Consider the following 19,442-nt stretch of genomic DNA (forward strand, 5'->3'; position numbering starts at 1 on the left):
TTCTGACCCCACAAATGAAAGAATCTGTCTTGTTTTCCTTCCATCTTCTGCACAGGGTCCACTATCACAGTCCTATCCTGCATACTTCCCAGCATGTATTACTCTTTACACGCAGACATGCTATCTCTTGGACATCTCAGCCTTCTCCTTCCCTTGAGCATAAACATTAGTATATTTAAAACAGATTTTCCTTCCTGTTTCTCTTTGTGTATGTAGAGAGGTGGGGGAGGAGAAGAAGAGGGGAAATTAGCCAGAGAGAAGAAAAACTGTCACTCAAGATCATCTCTGATAGGGGGTTGGGGGAAAGGGAATTGGGTGAAGTAATTAAAAGGTACAACAAACTTGCAGTTGTAAGATAAATAAGTACTAGAGATATAATATACAATATGATAAATATAATTAACACTAACGTACATTATACTGAAAGTTGTTAAGACTGAAAATCCTAAGAGTTTTCATCACTGAGGGGAAATTTTTTACATTTCTTTCATTTTGTATCTATAGGAGATCACTGATGTTCACTAAACTTAGTGTGGCCATCAATGCAAGTCAGATTATTCTGCACACTTTAAACTTATACTATTATATGTCAATTATATCTCAATAAAACTGGAAGGAACAAAAGATCATCTCTGGTAACAAAATAAGTTTTAAAATACACATATGTACATATATGTGTGTATATACATTTCCCACCATGAAGCTACTTACTCTTTAATTCAATAAGTGCTTACCTAAACCACTGAATGCTGGTATGAGACATGGACTCCAAAATATAATCCCACCTAGAACTCCACCTGATCTGTTTGTTTTCCTAAAAACAAAAATACAAAAATCACATGACCAAACTTTAACTGACCTTTTATTAAAGGTTTAATCCTAAAACAGAAAGTTATTCTGCCTGTACATTCTCCATTTCTTTACTGCTAACTTCATGGAATCATGCAATCTAGCCTGACATTTTCATCTTACTTTTTTTTTTTTTTTTTTTCATCTTACTTTACTGATATCCTGTCTCATTTCAGGCTTCCCTGGTGGCTCAGATGCCCGCAATGCGGGAGACCAGGGTGCGATCCCTGGGTTGGGAAGATCCCCTGGAGAAGGAAATGGCAACACACTCTACTACTCTTGCCTGGAAAATCCCATGGATGGAGAAGCCTGGTAAGCTACAGTCCATGGGGTTGCAAAGAGTCGGACAAGACTGAGCAACTTCACTTCACTATCTCATTTCAGAAAGGGACTAGGAAAAAAAATTTAGTTTACTGTTCGTCAGAAATAATAGCACCTTTTTGCTATTTTTCTGTCATCCTAAATCCACCCCATACTTCATTTCTTTTTGTCCAGACCACATTTTCATCTTAATTGAAACTTCACAGGCATATATAATGAGAGTCACTGTGGTTTGTTTTTAAATTTAAAAACCTAAAAACAGCCACCAAAAATTCCCTTCAGAATAGGAATAAACAAACTATGGTAATCCATGCTAAGAAATACTATGTAATCATTAAAAAGAATGATGTGCATCTCTAGGTGATGACATGTCTATGAAATAGCATTAAATGAAAAAATAAAGGTGAAAAGTACATAGTAAGACATGTATGTACAGCAAGATTCTATTCCCCCTCCAAAAAAATATACATATTTTGTAGATGCAAACATTTTTCTGGAAGAAAAAACAATGGTTATACTTTTGGAGGAAGAGACTAGAAATTAGGGGAAGGGTAGTAAAGGAAGGCAGAATTTTACTTATACATTTTCTATATGGTTTGAAGCCTTTACCACATATAAGTATTATCAATATTATTATTTAAATTGAACTAAAATTTTGAACTATAAGACAACTTGCTTCACTACAACACACCAAATCCACCTCCTGCAAATAGGTTTATTATTACAGTATTTTGTTTACTTAGAAAACAGTATTCAATTTCTGTCATTATTTCTTACAGAATATTCTAATATTTTACTTTTGTACTTTAAGTATTTTGAAATGTTTCAGCAACAAACTGATAAAAAGTTTTTTAATATTGTGGTTCTCGATATTTATTAAAACCTAAGAAAATATAATCACCAGTTGTTTCTGCTGATGTATGATCAAATCTAACCTTTCAATAGCTTTCTTATAAAATAGCCCCAATAAATGAATATCTTAAAAGATAATCCCTGATAAACATTTAAACCATTAATGTGTTATTATTACCCCTTAAATTAATGGCATGCTCTTAGCAAAAGGAAAACACAGGTAACAAATTGACCAAATTATGTTTGAAATGACTTATTATTTAAAATTTGGTATCTGCACCCATCATTTAAAAAGTGGACATTTAATTTCAAAAAACATGGGTTTTTTAAAGTATCTTTAATATTAATTTCTCATTTTTATATTAGTTTCTCATTTAAATGCTTTCTTCTCTGCAATCACCCACTGTGTTTCTTCAATCTTTTAACTTCATTGAGGCTTTCAATGACTAAGTCAAAGATCTCTCCTGGTAAATGTCACATTGCGCTTGAAAATATGTGGGTTATTTTCAAATATCTTCTGATAATGATTTCTAAAATAATTCCAGTGATAAGAAAACAGACTCTGTATGATTTCAATACTTTTAGACCATGAAATTTTTGCACCTTGTTTTATGTCCATGGATACGTTCTAGTGTCTACTGATTTATAGTCTATGGGAACTTGAATAGAATTTGTATCCTGCTGTTTTGTGAAAATTGTATAAATCTTAATTACGTTAAATTGGTTCATAGTACTTTTCAGGTCTACTATATCCTTCTACTTTTCTGTCTATTCATCCTATTAATGTTTGAGAGTTTGATATTGAAGCTCCAACTAAAAATCTTAATTTATCTACTTAAAAATAACTGTAATATATAATGGAACTATAAGTAACTTTGTTCTGTATTTTCCAAGTCTCCTATAGATGTATTATCATACTTTTATAATTTAAAATAATCTAAAATGGGCAGAAAAAATTAATAAAATTAGGTATCTATGTTTTCTGTGAAGTGTGGGGGATGGGTATGAAGAAAGTCAATGTACACTGCTTTTAAAAAAACTGAAATGATGGATTTTAATTGAAATGACTTTTAATTCAACAGTAGACTTTAGCTAACACCTGATGACCCAGTGTTCATGATGAACTTATCTATGAAAGGTCAGGTTGACATTTTGTATCTACTGATGTGCAGTATCATTTTGCAGTCTTCCTGTTGAGAATCCATGGCCTGAGCCTGGTCATGAAGAACCATTAGACAGACCCAAGTTGATGGTCATCCCACAGAATGTAAGGTCTGTACTCTTCAAAATTTTCAAGAGTATGAAACATAAGGAAAGACTGAAGAACTGGCCCAGATTGGAGGAGATCAAAAACTAAATATATGATTCATGTCAATGTACGGCAAAACCCACTACAATATTGTAAAGTAATTAGCCTCCAACTAATAAAAATAAATGGAAAAAAATTTTTAAAAAAAAACTAAATATAACATGTAATCCTGGAAAGGATACTGAACCAGAAAGGGGGAAAGTGACATTGTTGGTCAGCTGGCGAAATCTGAATGGATGGATATGAATCAGATGGTAATGTAATGCTGTAATGCCAATATTGATTCCTGGTTTGCACTGTTGCATGCTTGTTTTAGGGAAAGACACTCTGGCAGATTTAGGGGCGATGAGACAACATCTAGCTCTCAAAGGATTCACAGAAAGGCTAAAGATAATGGACACAGAGAGAAGAGTGAACAATGGAGCAAATGAAGTAAAATGTTAAACATTGGAGTATCTGGTTAAAGGGACTACAAGAGTTCTTTGTGGGTGGAGAGGGAGGTGGGAGGGGGGATCGGGATTGGGAATACATGTAAACCCATGGCTGATTCATATCAATGTATGACAAAACCCACTGGAAAAAAAATAAATAAATAATTTAAAAAAAAAAAGAGTTCTTTGTGTTATTTTAGCAATTTCTCTGTAGTATGAAATTCTTTCTAAATAAGTTATTTTTAGAAAATCTGAATTTACAGACTGACAAATCCAGGGATACATAGTCATTGCATGAAAGGATTTGTCTTAGCCATTTTATTATTAAAATATTGTTATTATACTAAAGTGTGACTTAATTTGTCAAAATTTGAATTGCATGCATTTCTTCACCAGACTACTGTCCATTGACTTAAGCAAGTTAACTCATATCAAGCCTTTTAACAAGGAGTGAAATAAGTGAGGGAAATTAAAAGGTCCAAACTTCCAGTTGCAAAATAAATGAGTCACAAGTATGAAATGTACAGGGTGAGGAATCTAGTCAATGATTATGTAATACCTTTGTATGGTGACAGATGGTAATGACTTATCGCGGTGATCATTTTAAAATGGATAGAAATATCGGATCACTGTTTTGTAACAAACAAGATCTAACATAGTATTGTAAGTTAATTATACTTCAAAAACAACAAACAAATAAATCCATAGAAAAGGGGATCATATTTGTAGTTACCAGAAGTGGAAATGGGGAGAGGGGAAAGTAGATGAAGGTGGTCAAAGGGACAAATTTCCAGTTATGAGGTAAACAAGTACTAGGGATGTAATGTACAACACGATAAATATAATTAACACTGCTGTATGTTACATATGAAAGCTGTTAAAAGAGTAAATCCCAAGAGTTCTCATCACAAGGAAAAAATATTGCTTTGCTATTTCTTTAATTTTGTATCTATATGAGATGATGAATGTTCACTAAATTTATTGTGGTCATCATTTCATGACATAAGTCAAACCATAATGCTGTCCACCTTAAACTCATACAGTGCTCAGTCACTCAGTTGTGTCCGACTCTTTGTGACCCCATGGACTGTAGCCCACCAGACTCCTCTGTCACGGGATTTCCCAGGCAAGAATACTCGAGTGGGTTGCCATGCCCTCCTCCAGGGGATTTTCCTGACAAAGGGATTGAATCCACATCTCTTGCATCTCCTGCATTGGCAGAAGAATTCTTTACCCACTGCACCACCTGGGAAGCCCCTAAACTCATACCATGCTGTATATCAATTATAGCTCAATAAAACTGGAAGAAAAAATAAAACTTCAAAAAAAGAGATACTTTCAAATATACATTATGAAGTTTGGCTTTTAAATACAAAGAGAGCCTAGAAAATCTGCAGTTGTTAAATCAAGTAGTTTTTGCACCAAACATTGCCATCTGCTGGAAATAACAATCCACAACACATACTACTCCTCCATAAGAAAATAAGAAATTATTTTAAAATCCTAAGGCACATTTGAGACAAAATGACAAATGTAAAAAGATAACTAAATGGTGGAACCCATTTTTTAAATCCATTTAAAATTAATTATTCTGCATCTTTACATCCCAGAGTTTCAAAATCTTTTATAAGACATAAAAGCATATGAGGTAGGCAGGTCTTTAATGCTCTTTCTAATGAAATCACAAGAAGCAAAGGCAGAAATGTAGATGAGAGTTCTTGATTCAGGACCCAGTATATGATGAGTTTCACTCAGTAAAAACACCTGCAGGGAATCAAAGAATCAAGGGGCAGGCAACTAGAGCTTCTTTCAGTCTAGTTGTTTTCAACAGGGAGAACAGCACCCTCTAGGGGACATAATGAAACGACGCGAGGATACTACTGGTATTAGAAGCATAGCAGAATGCCAGACGTCCTGCGGGGCACTGGGAGACCCACACAAAGAATTGAGAACAACTTCCAAAAGCCCCCATCCACCATTTATGTGAGTGAAAAACTGCTTATGATTATCTGCAGCTAGATTCTAACTTCGTTTTACAATTAAAGTATTTTTGTGTGCTAAATCTTTTCAGTCGTGTCCAACTCTTTGCAATGACCCGCCAGGCTTCTCTGTCCATGTGAATCTCCAGGCAAGAATACTGGAGTTGGTTCCCGTACCCTCCTCCAGGGGCTCTTCCTGACCAAGGGATTGAACTCTTGTCTCCAGCATCTTCTGCATTGGCAGGCAAGTTAATATACATTTATTTTTCCCCCAGGAATGCAACGACCATGTAAATTGAGGGAAAATGGTACTGTTTGGCTTGAAACTTTATTAAAATTAATCAACATTTCAGAAAATCATGGCATCCTTTAGGAAGGTGTGATATTTGAGCCACCAATATAAAATAGTCTCATATTCATCTGTATTCATATATATCATATTTACAATGATTATACACACAGGTCCCTGAAGGAGGAAATTGCAATCTACTCCAGTATTCTTGCCAGGAAAATTCCATGGACCAAAGAACCTGGCAGGCTGTATGTAGTTCATAGGGTCCCATAGAGTGGGACATGACTGAGCATGCACACACGCACGAATGCACAAAGGTGCAAGCATCTAACAATGACTGAAATATATCTTATTAAAAATTGATTTTTTTATTCCTCCTTTATATTATAGTTGTGGTGCTATACTGATGTCTCTTGAAACTACGTGTAAGACAAGTATAATTATCTAGTATCTATTAAAATTGTTTTACAACAGCAAAGGGAGAAGGATAAAACATTTGTTATTAAAAGAAGATATTAATCTGATAGGGTTGAGAACTACTTATCCAGCTCCATTCCCTCACTCTACTATAGGGAAACTGAAGCCCAGAAAAGAAAATGAACTTGCTCAAGGTCAAGTATGAGTTTGAAGTAAACCAGTACCAAAAATTTCTGATTCTCAAATTCAGTTATTGGTCCATGGTGCCTGAAAATCAGGAATGCATCTTGCAAAAAACAATCTATATATGTGGCTAGGGTCTCAAGCTAGCCCACAACTAAAGCTTATATAACTCACATACACAGATACATAACTAAAATTAATGTGATTAGAGTGAAATCAAAAAAATCTTTAATTGGTGGTATAAACAGTAAGTTTTCTAAAGTAAAATATGATGAGTAGAAAAATACCTTAGCCCAGCATTCAAGGCCATTCAAAATGTGTCTCAAATCTATCTTTCTAACCTTTCTATGAATACTGTTTACACATAAACTGTTAAAGTCTGGGGTGTTATACTGAATCTTTTTGGCCTTTATATACCCAGGACTTAACACCTGGCACCTAGAATGCACTTATTACCTATTGATGAATGAATAAACAAATGAAAAAAATTTCTTTCAGACAAATCTATTCACTGTTTCCCACATACACATGCACATTCTCACCTGGAAAGCCCTTCAGCTGGCCCCCCTCCAAATTCCTAAATTCCAGGTCTTTTAACTCAGTCTATGACCTTTCCCAGAATGCCTTGCACATTCTACCCATGCCATCCAAACCATCCTCAACATCCTTCAAGGACTAGGTCAAGGCCTCTCTCTTAAAAAGCCTTCCTAGCACCTGGGAGTTCTGCCCAGCCTGGGCCTGGACGGTGGGATCTGGCCTCCCCTGCCCACCTGAACCCTGGGGGTTTCTGGGAAGCCAACCCCTCCACCAGCCCCCCCAGGGCCTCGCCTTCTGGACGCCCCAGGGCCTGCTGGCCTCTAGACACTGTCCTCCCGCCAGAGCCCTGCCCTCCCCCTGGGGCTGTCTGTAAAGCCCTCCCGTACCCACCCTTCATTCCTAGGCATAGTTCCTGCCCATTGTAAACACACACCATGGGGACTTCCCTGGAAGTCAGGAAAGCAAGATTCCACATGCCACTTAGTATAGCCAAAAAATAAATAGATAAAAAATAAAAATAAACTCATACCATTAAAGTGGCTGTTTTAGGAGCCCGGATTCTGTAGCCAACTTAATCTAGATTTATAATCCTTTACATTTGTGACCTTGGGCAAGTGACTTTATGAGTCTCAGTTTTATAGTCTATAAAATGAAGATTTAAAGGGAATTCCTGGTGGTCCAGTGGTTAGGACTCGGCACTTTCACTGCTGTGGCCTGGGTTCAATCCCTGATCAGGGAACTAAGATTCTGCAAGTCAAGAGGCCAAAAAAAAATGGAGATTTAAAATACTTGCCTTCAGAGGCAGGTATGAAAAATAAAGTTAAACTAGGTACTTTATAAAACTTCCCATGCTAGGCACATAATCATGCATGCCAAGTCGCTCAGTTGTGTCCAACTCTTTGCGACCTGGTGGACTGTAGCCCACCAGGCTCGTCTGTCCATGGGATGCCCCAGGCAAGAATACTGGAGTGGGTTGCCATGCCCTCCTCCAGGGGATCTTCCTGACCCAGGGATCAAACCCACATCTCCTGCATTGGCTGGCAGATTCTTTACCACTGAGCCACCAGGGAAGCACCATGTCACCAACTAGAGACATTAATAATACTGCACTAGATTTACATCTTCCCTTTCTTATAAGTGTAATTCTTATGTCTCCAGCATTGCAGGTGGATTCTTTACTGCTGAGCCACCAGAGAAGCCCAGGAACATAATAGACCCTCAAAAATATTTGCTATATAAACAGATGAATAAAAGGTCTTCATTCAAATGTTAATCATTATGGTCCCATCCTTCAGTAACTTCTGAACAAAATCATTATATAAACACCAAACTTTATACCCACATGGAAACATGTATCATTTTCTGAAAACACAAAGTGCACAGATGTTCAATTAAAAAGCAAAAAGACAAAATTTTTACAACTATACTATAGTCTATTAAATGACCTGGTGGGATTTTCTGTATTAAGAGTGAGAAGTAGCAAAAGGCAAAGAACATGTACAAACACAGATCAAAACGGACAGTCCCTGAAAATGTGGAGGTCTAGATCTAGCTAAGATGGCGGCAGCTAGTCACACATGGCTATTCAGCACTTGAAATGTGCCAGTCCTAAGTGAGATGAGCTCTAAGTGTAAAACATACATCAGATTTTAAAGATTTGGTTCAAGAAAGAAGAATGTAAGATATTTATCAAAAAAGTGCTACACGAACACTATATACTGTTTAATACATTTGTTTCTCACAGGACTATGGGTTAGCAGGAGACAATATTTTACATGTGTGCTTCAGTTGACCAAAAAGTCAGTATCTTGTGGATAATGGGAGCCAGGTTTCTCAATATCGGAGAAAGAAGTTACAGATCAACAAGAGGAGAGGGCTAGCATGACCACTGCGGTCAGAGAGATCAGTATGAATTCCTATTTGTCATATTTATTTTATCCATTTATTTTTATATTTTCTCATTTACAGTTAGAAAATAATCTATGGAGTGCTACTTTGTCACTGTGAGAATAACCCTGTTTCTCCAGCACTCAGTCATCTACAGCTTTAATATCCTTTAATCAATTATTGACCTGAATCAATTATTTAGTTGGAGGATGAAAGGAAACCTCTTTTTTTTCTTTTTTACTGCACTGTCTGGCATGTGGGATCTTAATTCCCCGACCAGGGACTGAACCTGTGCCCCCTGCATTGGAAGTGAGGAGTCCTAACCACTGAACCACCAGGGAAATCCAGAAAAAGAGACTTATTTTCAAATTCTGTCATTCCCATTGAAGAAATTCAATAAATGATAATTAAGTACACAGCTTCTCATTTGTCCACTGAAAGCTATGTTATAGGTTCAATATGATTTTTTATTGTAGAGAATTGAACTTTCATTTTCATAATCTTAAATTTAAAATAATATAATCTCACCAAGTTTAAATTTAGATAATGCAGAAGAAAACTTAATCATATGGCAAGTGTTTACATTATATGGTTAAGTTAAAAGGGCAGGTTACAAAACAATGTAGCTCATCCAATTCTCACAACCTAATGACACTACTAGTAGCAAGCATTGTTTGAGCTCCTTCTTTGTGTCAGAAACTATAACTCGTGCCTTTAGTTATATTTCCTTATTTAAATTTCACACCTGTGATGTAGATAATTACTATTATTGACCCAGTTTTACAAATGAAGAAACTGAAGTCTGAAGAGGTAAATGGTAGGCAAGAGCTAGTATAGTAAGTAGTGGTAGAAAACAGGAATTCAAACCCAGCTGCCTGATTTCAGAATTATCTAATTCCATACCAAAATTTTCATGGTGGTTCTCAGCACATGGTGGTATTCTAAATGACTTTTATTTACATTTTGTGATCTTTCTATATTTTTACAATGAACATGAATTACTACTATAATTTTTTTTTTACTTAAAACAGCTGACAAGGACCTACTAAATAGCACAGGAAACTATACTCGCTATTATGTAATAACTTATAAGGGGAAAAAAATCTAAAAAATAATATATATATATATATGCATGTATAACTGAATCTCTGTGCTGTACACCTGAAACTTACATGATATTGTATATCAACTATAGTTCAATAAAATTTTTTTTAATTTAAAAAGTAAAAATTTCTAGTTCAGTAGAATCTTGTAAGCTACTGTAAGACACAACAACCATGTACACCTAGTGTACACAAAGTAGAATCTGCAGTGGGATATAAATGTTACTCCAGAATAGTACTCCATAGTCAAAAGACGATTCTAAACTGTTGAGTTAGACGCAGTCAAAGGTTTCTCTATTAGGAGACTTTAAAACACTGATGTGGGCTTCCCAGGTGATTCAGCGGTAAAGAATATGCCTATCAAGCAGGAGTGTGAATTTGATCCCTGAGTTGGGCAGGTCTCCTAGAGAAGAAAATGGCAACCCACTCCAGTATTCCTGCCTGGGAAATCCCATGGACAGAGGAACCCAGTGGGCTACAGTCCATGGGGTTGAAAAGAGTCAGACATAGCAACTAAAAAACATCAAACACTCATGTGCTTTCTGAAGCTACAAAAGCAGACAGTAGAAAATAGCATTTTCCAAATTTATTTGACTAGCATTCTCGGGAATGCACTTTGGGACATGTTGATGTGTACGATTATCACTGGGTAAAAAATTTTTAAAAAACACAAACATTTTCAACCCAAGACAGAAAATAAAGAAACAACACCATCAGAGATATTCATAACCACTCTTCCTGGCGCCCTCCCCACAACTGTAACAGCAACTTCCTGGTGTTCAGATACAGACTATTGTGGTTAAAAGCAATTAAGTAAAGGCCAAAAAAAGAACATTGTGGCTTAGTGCATTCTCACTGTATAAGTGCACTCTGCACCTATGAGCTACTTTTGTATAAGACACTTATAAAGCAAGCGCTCCTGTATCTGAGAGAAGGAAGAGGAAACACTGTGTGTCTACTACTGGCTAGGAGCTGTGCTAAATATTTTATATGTTTGTTAACTTATCTCTGCTAGCAATCACATGAGGTAACTATTTTATCCCTATTTTACAGATCAGGAAATATAGGCTCAATGTAACCTGCCCAAGTTCACACAGCTAAGAAATGTCAAAGCCAGGATTCAGACCTTGGGTTTGTCTGGTTCTTTCCATTGTACCACATCTGGAAGCCACAGGCCTTCTAAGCACCTTAAATGAGTTTCAATGGGAAGGAAAATTCCTCCTCTGAAATAGCTCCCAGGATTAAGGAAAGTTAAAGAACAAGGAGTTGAGACCTAACCCCAAATAAGGCAATTCCCCCCAAAACCCCCATATGCTATAGCTGCATCTAAACTTGCACTTTAGCTCTTTTAACTGCCACAGTTGCTTCCTAACAGGCAGACAGATCACTAACACCATACCATGTAGGCCCCTGGCTTGAGTCTAAACTTCAGAGTTTAGATGTGCTTTCCCTTGACATTTCCTGTAAACATAAGCATTCTTACACTTAAATTTATTTTATTATTTTTTTCTTCCAGTTTTACTGAGTATAATTGATACACAGCACTGTATACATTTAAGGTGTACAGCATAATGATGGGACTTAACATATGTCATGAAATCATGACCAGAATAGGTTTAGTGAGCATCCATCATCTCATATAGATATAAAATTAAAGAAATTAAAAAATGTTTTCCTTATGATCAGAACTCCTAGGATTTACTCCCAACTTTCATATATAACATACAGCATTAATTATATTTATCATGATGTACATTACATCCCTAGCACTTATTTATCTTATAACTCCAAGTTTGTAGTTATGACCACCATCATCTAATTCCTCCCTCCCTTCATCCTCTGCTTCCAGTAACCACAAATCTAATCTCTTTCTCTGAGTTTGTTTTTGAAGTATAATTGACCTACAACTCTGTCAGTTCTTGTTACACAACATAGTGATTCAATATTTCTATACATTTCAAAATAATCACCACAAATAAGTCTGTTACCATCCTACACTTAATTTTAATAGCCAATTGATAAGTGATAAAAATATATAAGAGCTTCCACTCTTCAATCTACTTCTGGTAATAGCTTGGAGTTGGAATACTATTTTCAATCACTAGGAAAAGGTTATTTTAATTTCTTCAGGGTGTACTTCATTCCTTTTCCCAGATTACACTTCTGTGTTTCATCCAGAGATTAGAAGACTGGACTATACTTATTGGACTGGTAAATTGCCTGTTTTCACCAATTGTATTTTGGGTAAACTGCAGGATGTAGGATCAAGTAATCCTGACCTCTAGCTGGATGACTCAAAGTACACACACATATCTCTAACATAAACGCTTCTCATTTTCTTTACAGTAACTCTGTAGGCAGAAAATATAATAGACCTTTAATATAGAAAGCCAGAATGGAATAGTGGAAAAACTATGAGTTTGGGGCCAAACAGACCTGAGTTTGAATATCACTTCCACCTCCTGCTAGCTATGATCTGGAGAAAATTACTTCAGCTCACTGGGCTTTAGGATCCTCATTTATAAAATGGAGATAACCACTCTAGGTGATACATAGGGACAAAAGCAAGGCATCCCCAAACTGGAATTGCTTTGAGAATGAGATTAGGAAGAATTGTGTTATAATGGCTGTCAGGCCATCTATAGAAATGACACAAACCAAGCACAATTTGTAAGTGTTCAAAGAGATTTGAGACCTGATCCCAAATAAGGTGATTAGGGTTTTGTCTCAGGAAAGCATATCCAAAGCTATAAGAAATAAGCCTTGTATAAAATCAAGTATAATCAAAGCTGAATCAAAAATATGACACATAGTCTTTAAGAAAAACTATAAAGAGAAATACATATACCTACATAGTGATAAAAAGTTTTCCCTATGAAAGGTAAGCCCCACTGTTCATTTTCTGGGGAAGTACCTCTAAAACTGCCCAAGGCTAAGAGTACCTGACCCATGAATATGAACATCTGGTCCATGTGCCATGTGAATATCATCTTTTAATACTTGTCTTCCTTTTTCTCTGGAGTCCTATGTTCACCAAGAAACTTTCTACTTATTCTACTCTATTTATATTTGTTTTCTCATATCTCTTTATCATAGGCAGATGTGCCAACCAGCTAACGTGAATGATGTGGTCAACGAGGCATTTAGAGTTCTCCAAATAAATTATGAAATTGGTGTTTTGGTTTATATATTAGACCCTTAGGAGTTTGCCTAGTATGAATCTATCTCACTTTGTTATACTCACAGAATTAAAATTCTGAAGCAAGATTTTTTAAATTGACAGAAACCTAGTATTGCGGAGCATGCTAGGGAACAGCCTACCAACTTTTTTGCAAAGAATTTGGTAATGTGTTATCAAAATGTGTACACCCTGGGACTTCCCTGGTGGTCCAGTGGCTAAGACTCTGTGCTCCCAATACAGGGTCCCGGGTTTGATCCCTGATGAGGGAACTAGATCCCACATGCTGCAACTAAAGATCCTGCATGCAGCAACGAAGATCAAAGATCCTGTGTGCTGCAACTAAAACCCAGCGCAGGCAAACAAATATATTTTTTTAATGTTTACACCCTGAACATCCCACCCTCGCCTTCTCCCACAGAGTCTAAAAGTCTGTTCTGTACACCCTGTTACCTAAATTCCTACTTCTAGGAATTTAATACAAGGAGATAATCAGACAAATAAAAAGGGGTGCTAATTAAAACACTGTTTATAAGAATTAAAAATTAGACATTTGGATTTTTATCAATAGGGCACAATATAAGTTGATTACAGCCTGTACATTAAATATACTATGTAGTCAATAAAAAGAAGGTGGTGACTCTGTATTTATTGACCTGGAAAAATGTCCATGACATATACAGTAAGTGAAAATAATATATATAATACCCCATTTGTACAAAGTTGTGCACTTTTTAGCACCACACACAGTATTTTCCTACAGAAAATGATATCCCCATGAGCTGTGCCATGGTCTATGAAATGCTGCATGTTATAATCATCTTTTGGAAATTTACAATGCTGTTTATCATAGTGAATACCCTTAAAGCCATTGTTTTAACATTGTTTAACCTAGCATTATCCACCGTAACCTCATCATAGATCCTTTTTTTCATGTAACACCTTTTAAAATATAAAGCTAAAATAAAAAAAGCTAAAATGAATAAAATATGAAGGAATTTGTTTTCAGAAAACTCTTTGGGAAACATGGGCTTCAAAGAGCTGATAGATTATTCACCAGAATGTTATTAATCTATCTACCTATTTACCAAAAATACATACCATCTTTATAAAAATAGCTATTCACAAAAGGGATAATTCCAGATGTACAAATAATAATAAATGTTATATGTTGAGGACCTATTCTATATCATGCTAAGGGCTTTATATATTCTGAAAATGAGGATGAAATGACATGAGAAGAAATTGAGCCTCAGAGATCACATGACTTGCCTATGCACTTGTGTCTAGTAAGTGGCCAAGCCATAGTTTGAACCGCAGGTTAGTCCCAATGTCCAATGTCTGCTCTTTTCACTATACTAGACTTCGTCTCTTCCACAAGATACTCTTCCTTTAAGGTCTCACCTGAGCAGTCAGCCAGTCTGCCAACCCCGGGCGACACCTCTCTGGTTTCCCATGTACCTCATTCAAACCTCAATATGAAGTAAGAATAAGTAAAGTACCTGGCAAGCTACCTGAAATGTAGTAGATTAAATACAGCAATTCCTGTAATGATTGTCCTTTGAATGGTTTTAACATGAAGAACTTACCTTCTTTCTTGGACTCCTAAGGTGCACTATACAACTTTCAATTGATAGAAATAAAGGCTTTAACATTACTGAAGTATATGATATTTATATACTTGATTTAGAAAAAAAAAGTAAGATTATGGTATGGAATACTTACTTCAAATTTCACCGAGTAAGTGTAGATGATGTTCAACTTATCTGTGTTGTCTCCAGGAATTTCCATAGGGGTTCCATTACAAGTTAGATGGTTTTCATCTACATGTTTATAGCTAGTAAAAGAGAAGGAGAAAAGGAAGGGAAGGGAATTTTTATACCAAATTGAAATTGTAAACTTCTGATTCATGGCTCTTTGGGCATGTAATAACAGCAGGCTGATAAAAATGGGCCTTTCATTATATTTTGCATTTAAAACTCTTTGCAATTTAAAATATTCTTGTTTCTAAATGTCCCTAACATGCAAATAGACTCAATATACTGCCCAAAACACAATACTTAAGAACTTTCTCTTTGCCAGTGGATAGATTTTTTTTAAATCCTATTAGCAAATGGCTTTATTTTTCATCTTTCATCCCATCCCTCTCTTCTATATACTAAAAAAAAATCTATCTTGTAACCTCAACTATAGAGTTAGAAAATCAAATAGATGAGACCGAAATCATATTTATAAGCACCCAGAGATTTGAGGGCCTACTGTGTGTAAAATGCCATGCTTAGCCATAAAAGGGCCTGAGGATATATCTATGTGAACATTTTGTGTTTGAAAAAGAGAATGACCATTAAAACCCAAAGATGGAAAACAAAAACTAGAGAAGCTTGAAACTAGACAGGACTGGTGAAGCTAGCAAATGCCTGGTCAGAAATAAAGTGACTCTTCTATTTCTTGAAAAATAAAAGAATAAAGGGGAGGGAGAAAAATCAAAAGGAGAAACCATGTTGCTTCATTTTTTAATTAGTTAATTCAACATACAGTTTACCCCGTGGTTTCTGTCTAAAGATTACTATGCAATCCTGATGAGATTATTATCTCTACACATACATGCACAATCAAACCACTCACTCACAACTGCAAAGGTTACTGGTGTGCACATCTTTTGTATTCATTCTTGTAACCTTACTTACTGTCTGGTCCATAATGTACCCTTACAAGTGTAGCATAAACGTGTTCTATTTAAAGCCAAAATACATTTTAAAATAGCTATGAATTAGAGAAATCATAATTGTTAAGGCTACAGGTCAACATTTCACACTGAAGGGAAAAATTAAATTACTACATGATAATGCATATCAAGTATGCTATGAAGCATGGGTCTTGAACCCCATACAGGGAAGATCTGCATTTCATATGAGAGACTATGTGGCAAAAATTCTATAAAGGTCTCTAATCGAATTAGAAGCCCTATTTTAAACCACTGGCCTTATATATGAATTGTATAAGGCCTTCCAGGCCTCTTTCACAACTTCAACTTTAACTCTGAGATGGGAAGTCACTGGATGATTCTAAGTGGGGGATTAACACAAGCTGAAATTTTAAATTTTAAAATTTAAAAAAGCCATATGTATGGCTGAGTCCCTTAGCTATTCACCTGAAACTATCACAACATTGTTAATCATCTATACCCCGATACAAAATAAAAGTTTAAAATAAAAAAATAAAAAGGAATGCTCTGAATGCTGTATTGAGAAAAGGTTATGAGAAGACAAGGGTAGCAGCAAGGAGACCAGCTAGATTTCTGCAACAATCCAGGTAAGGTATGATGATGTCATGGACCAGCTGATAGTGCTGGAGGTGATGAGAAGTGGTGGATTCTAAATATGTTTTTAAAATAGAGCCACATGGGGAATTCCATGGTGGTCTCTGGGCTTCCATCACAGGGAGCATGGGTTCCATCCCTGGTCTAGTAACTAAGATTCCACAAGCCATATGGTGCTGCCAAAAAAAAAAAGCCAGAGCCACATGATATACTAAAGGGTTGGACCAGATATAGGGTATGAGGGAAGAATGATAAAGAGAAATCAAGAGTGATGTCATGGTTTGGGGGTCTGAGCAACTAGAAGGATATAGTTGTCATCTACTGAGATGGAGAAGACAACAAGAGAAGTGGGTTTGGAGGGAAGATTAGAAGTTTATTTGGGGACATGTTAAGTTGGAAATGCCTATTAGACATCCAAGTGGCAAATAGATCGCTAAATATACAGGTCTAGAGACCTAAGAGGGGCTTCCCGGTGGCATTAGTGGTAAAGAATCTGCCTGCCAATGCAGGAGACACAGTAGACATGGGTTTGATCCCTAGGTCAGGAAGAGCCCCTGGAGAAGGGCATGACAACCCTCTCCAGTATTCGTGCCTGGAGAAACCCATGGACAGAGGAGACTGGTGGGCTACGGTTCAGAGTAGCAAAGAGTTGGACATGACTGAAGCAACTGAGCACACACACAGAGACCTAAGTGCCGTTGTGGTGTCTGATGCCAGGAGACAGGGTAAGATCACCAAGGTGAGTATAAATAAAGAGGCAGAGCTCAAATACTGAGTTCTGGAGCCCACTGAGATTAAGAGGCTGGAGAAATGAGGGACTTCCCTGGTAGTCCAGTGGTTATGACTCCATACTCTCACTGCCAAGGGCCCTGGTTCAACCCCTGGTTGGAGAACTAAAATCCCACAAACCGTGTGGTAAACCCAAAAATGACAAAGAAAAAAAGAGAGAGAGAGAGAGGTTGGAGAAATTGGAAGACTGATGAGCAACCAGTGAGACAAGAGAAAACCAGGAAAGTGGCAATCCAAAAGCCAACGCAGCAGGTGTTTTAAGGAAAAAGAGATAATCAGCTATGGCAACCATCAGGGAAATGAACAGGGTACAGTACCTGAAAGAAAACACAAGACTTTAGACTTAGAAAACCATTAGGCCTAACTCACATCTATGACCTTGAGCAGATTGCCCAATTCCGAAAAAGATGAATTTTAACACAGTCCTTATTCTCAGGGGGACCAAATAAATGAGCTTTACTGTGATTAGATAAAAGTTTTATTGTAAGCATACATAAGTGATTACTATGGGCAGGATAGATAAACACAGCTCTAGAAAATTATTTTCTTGGCTTTTTTTACCCTGAGTTTGAGAATATGCAATGTGCCTGTAAGCACTAAATTTGATTTTCATATAGCTGATGAGATTAGCTTCCTATATCATACTTTGTATGTTTAGTACCTTTCTACCCAAATGACATTCAACAGGAGCAGCCATTCTGAGTCAGATCTCACAGTCCATGAACCTAAAATTCTATTCCCACTTATCAGAAGTGACATACACAAAGAAGCATGGGTGATTGCCCTTGACAATGGTTAGTATTCCCTGGCCTCTCTGAGTAGCTCTGTTTATCCTGTTAATGATAAACATGCCCTGATCCTTTTAATCTTTTCTTTTATTTCCTATCTGCAATACCTTATGAAATAAATCTTCAAAAAATTTTAACATAACCACTAATTTCCAAAAGAATATCTTTTTACAAAGATAAAAAAAAAATAAAAAAACAAAGATAAACCAGAGTTGAAAAGTACCAATGTTCTTCATCTTTTGGGGTCTTGTTTATCTAATGAAATATATGGACCCTTTTACCCAGAAAAATACACATCAATAAAAACTGGGTTTGATGCATAAGGATCTATATTAAAAACCCCTAATTCAGTCCCCTCCTTTTGTAGATGAGGAAATTGAGCCTGTGAGACATCAAGTTAATGTACCCAGGGCCAAAAGATTGGTACAGTACATTCTTTAACTATTCTTTCCCTTTGGTCATTAGTTCTGACAGATGGAACAACCTTGGGTAAAATAAAATAAGCTAGTAGACTTAAAAACAATGAAATCTGATCCATCTTAATGAACTTAGGGTTGACTTCCAAAATGGAACCGGCAGATATAAGACTAAAATCCAAATTTCCAAATTCCTGTTCTGTGTTCAGAAAACTATACCACACTTACCTCCTTTAATATACTTCACCTTAGTCTCAAAGGATAACTTCCTCCATCCTAATATATCAGATTTTATAATATTTTTACCCATATTGATCATGATTTGATATACTGTATGATTTATTCCCCCTCCCTCTTTTAATTGAAGAGTACCAATCTTATCCTACAGTTTCAAAGAATCTTGAAGTTAGAACATCATTTGCACCTATCCAGTCTCTTACCCAATGCAGAACTGCCCTTAAAATTCATTAAGTGTTAAAAAAATAATAAAATAAAATAAAAATTCATTAAGTATTCACTTACTAAGTACCAGACACTATGCTGGGTGCCTAATTATGAAATCTCTAAGAGCTGGGTCATCTAGGCTCTTCCTACAAACATCTAGGGATTAACTACTCACTGCTTCTTGAGAGTGCTTATTCAACTGTTAGAGAGCTCTAACTGTTAGCAGATTCTTCCTCAAACCCAACTGATACCTGCCTGATAGACTCCATTGGAACTAGAATTCTCCTCTGAGCAAACACAAACCTTAACGTAATCTCCGTCATATGGCAGCAACTAAAGAAGAGAGTT

The 19,442-nt window shown here is 36.3% G+C and overlaps 1 protein-coding gene across 1 annotated transcript in view; it reads right to left on the reverse strand.

Moving 5' to 3' along the window:
- Positions 1-19,442, reverse strand: part of LOC122434985 (transmembrane 9 superfamily member 2-like) — an 82,640-nt gene that overhangs the window by 44,597 nt on the left and 18,601 nt on the right. The window contains exons 7-8 of the mRNA XM_043458806.1: positions 15,064-15,175; positions 735-814 (exon numbers count right to left, since the gene is read on the reverse strand). Of these exons, the coding sequence (XP_043314741.1) occupies positions 735-814; positions 15,064-15,175 (192 nt within the window). The remainder of the gene's footprint in view (positions 1-734; positions 815-15,063; positions 15,176-19,442) is intronic.

The sequence above is a fragment of the Cervus canadensis genome, chromosome X (assembly GCF_019320065.1).
Source record: "Cervus canadensis isolate Bull #8, Minnesota chromosome X, ASM1932006v1, whole genome shotgun sequence".
Lineage (NCBI taxonomy): Eukaryota > Metazoa > Chordata > Mammalia > Artiodactyla > Cervidae > Cervus > Cervus canadensis.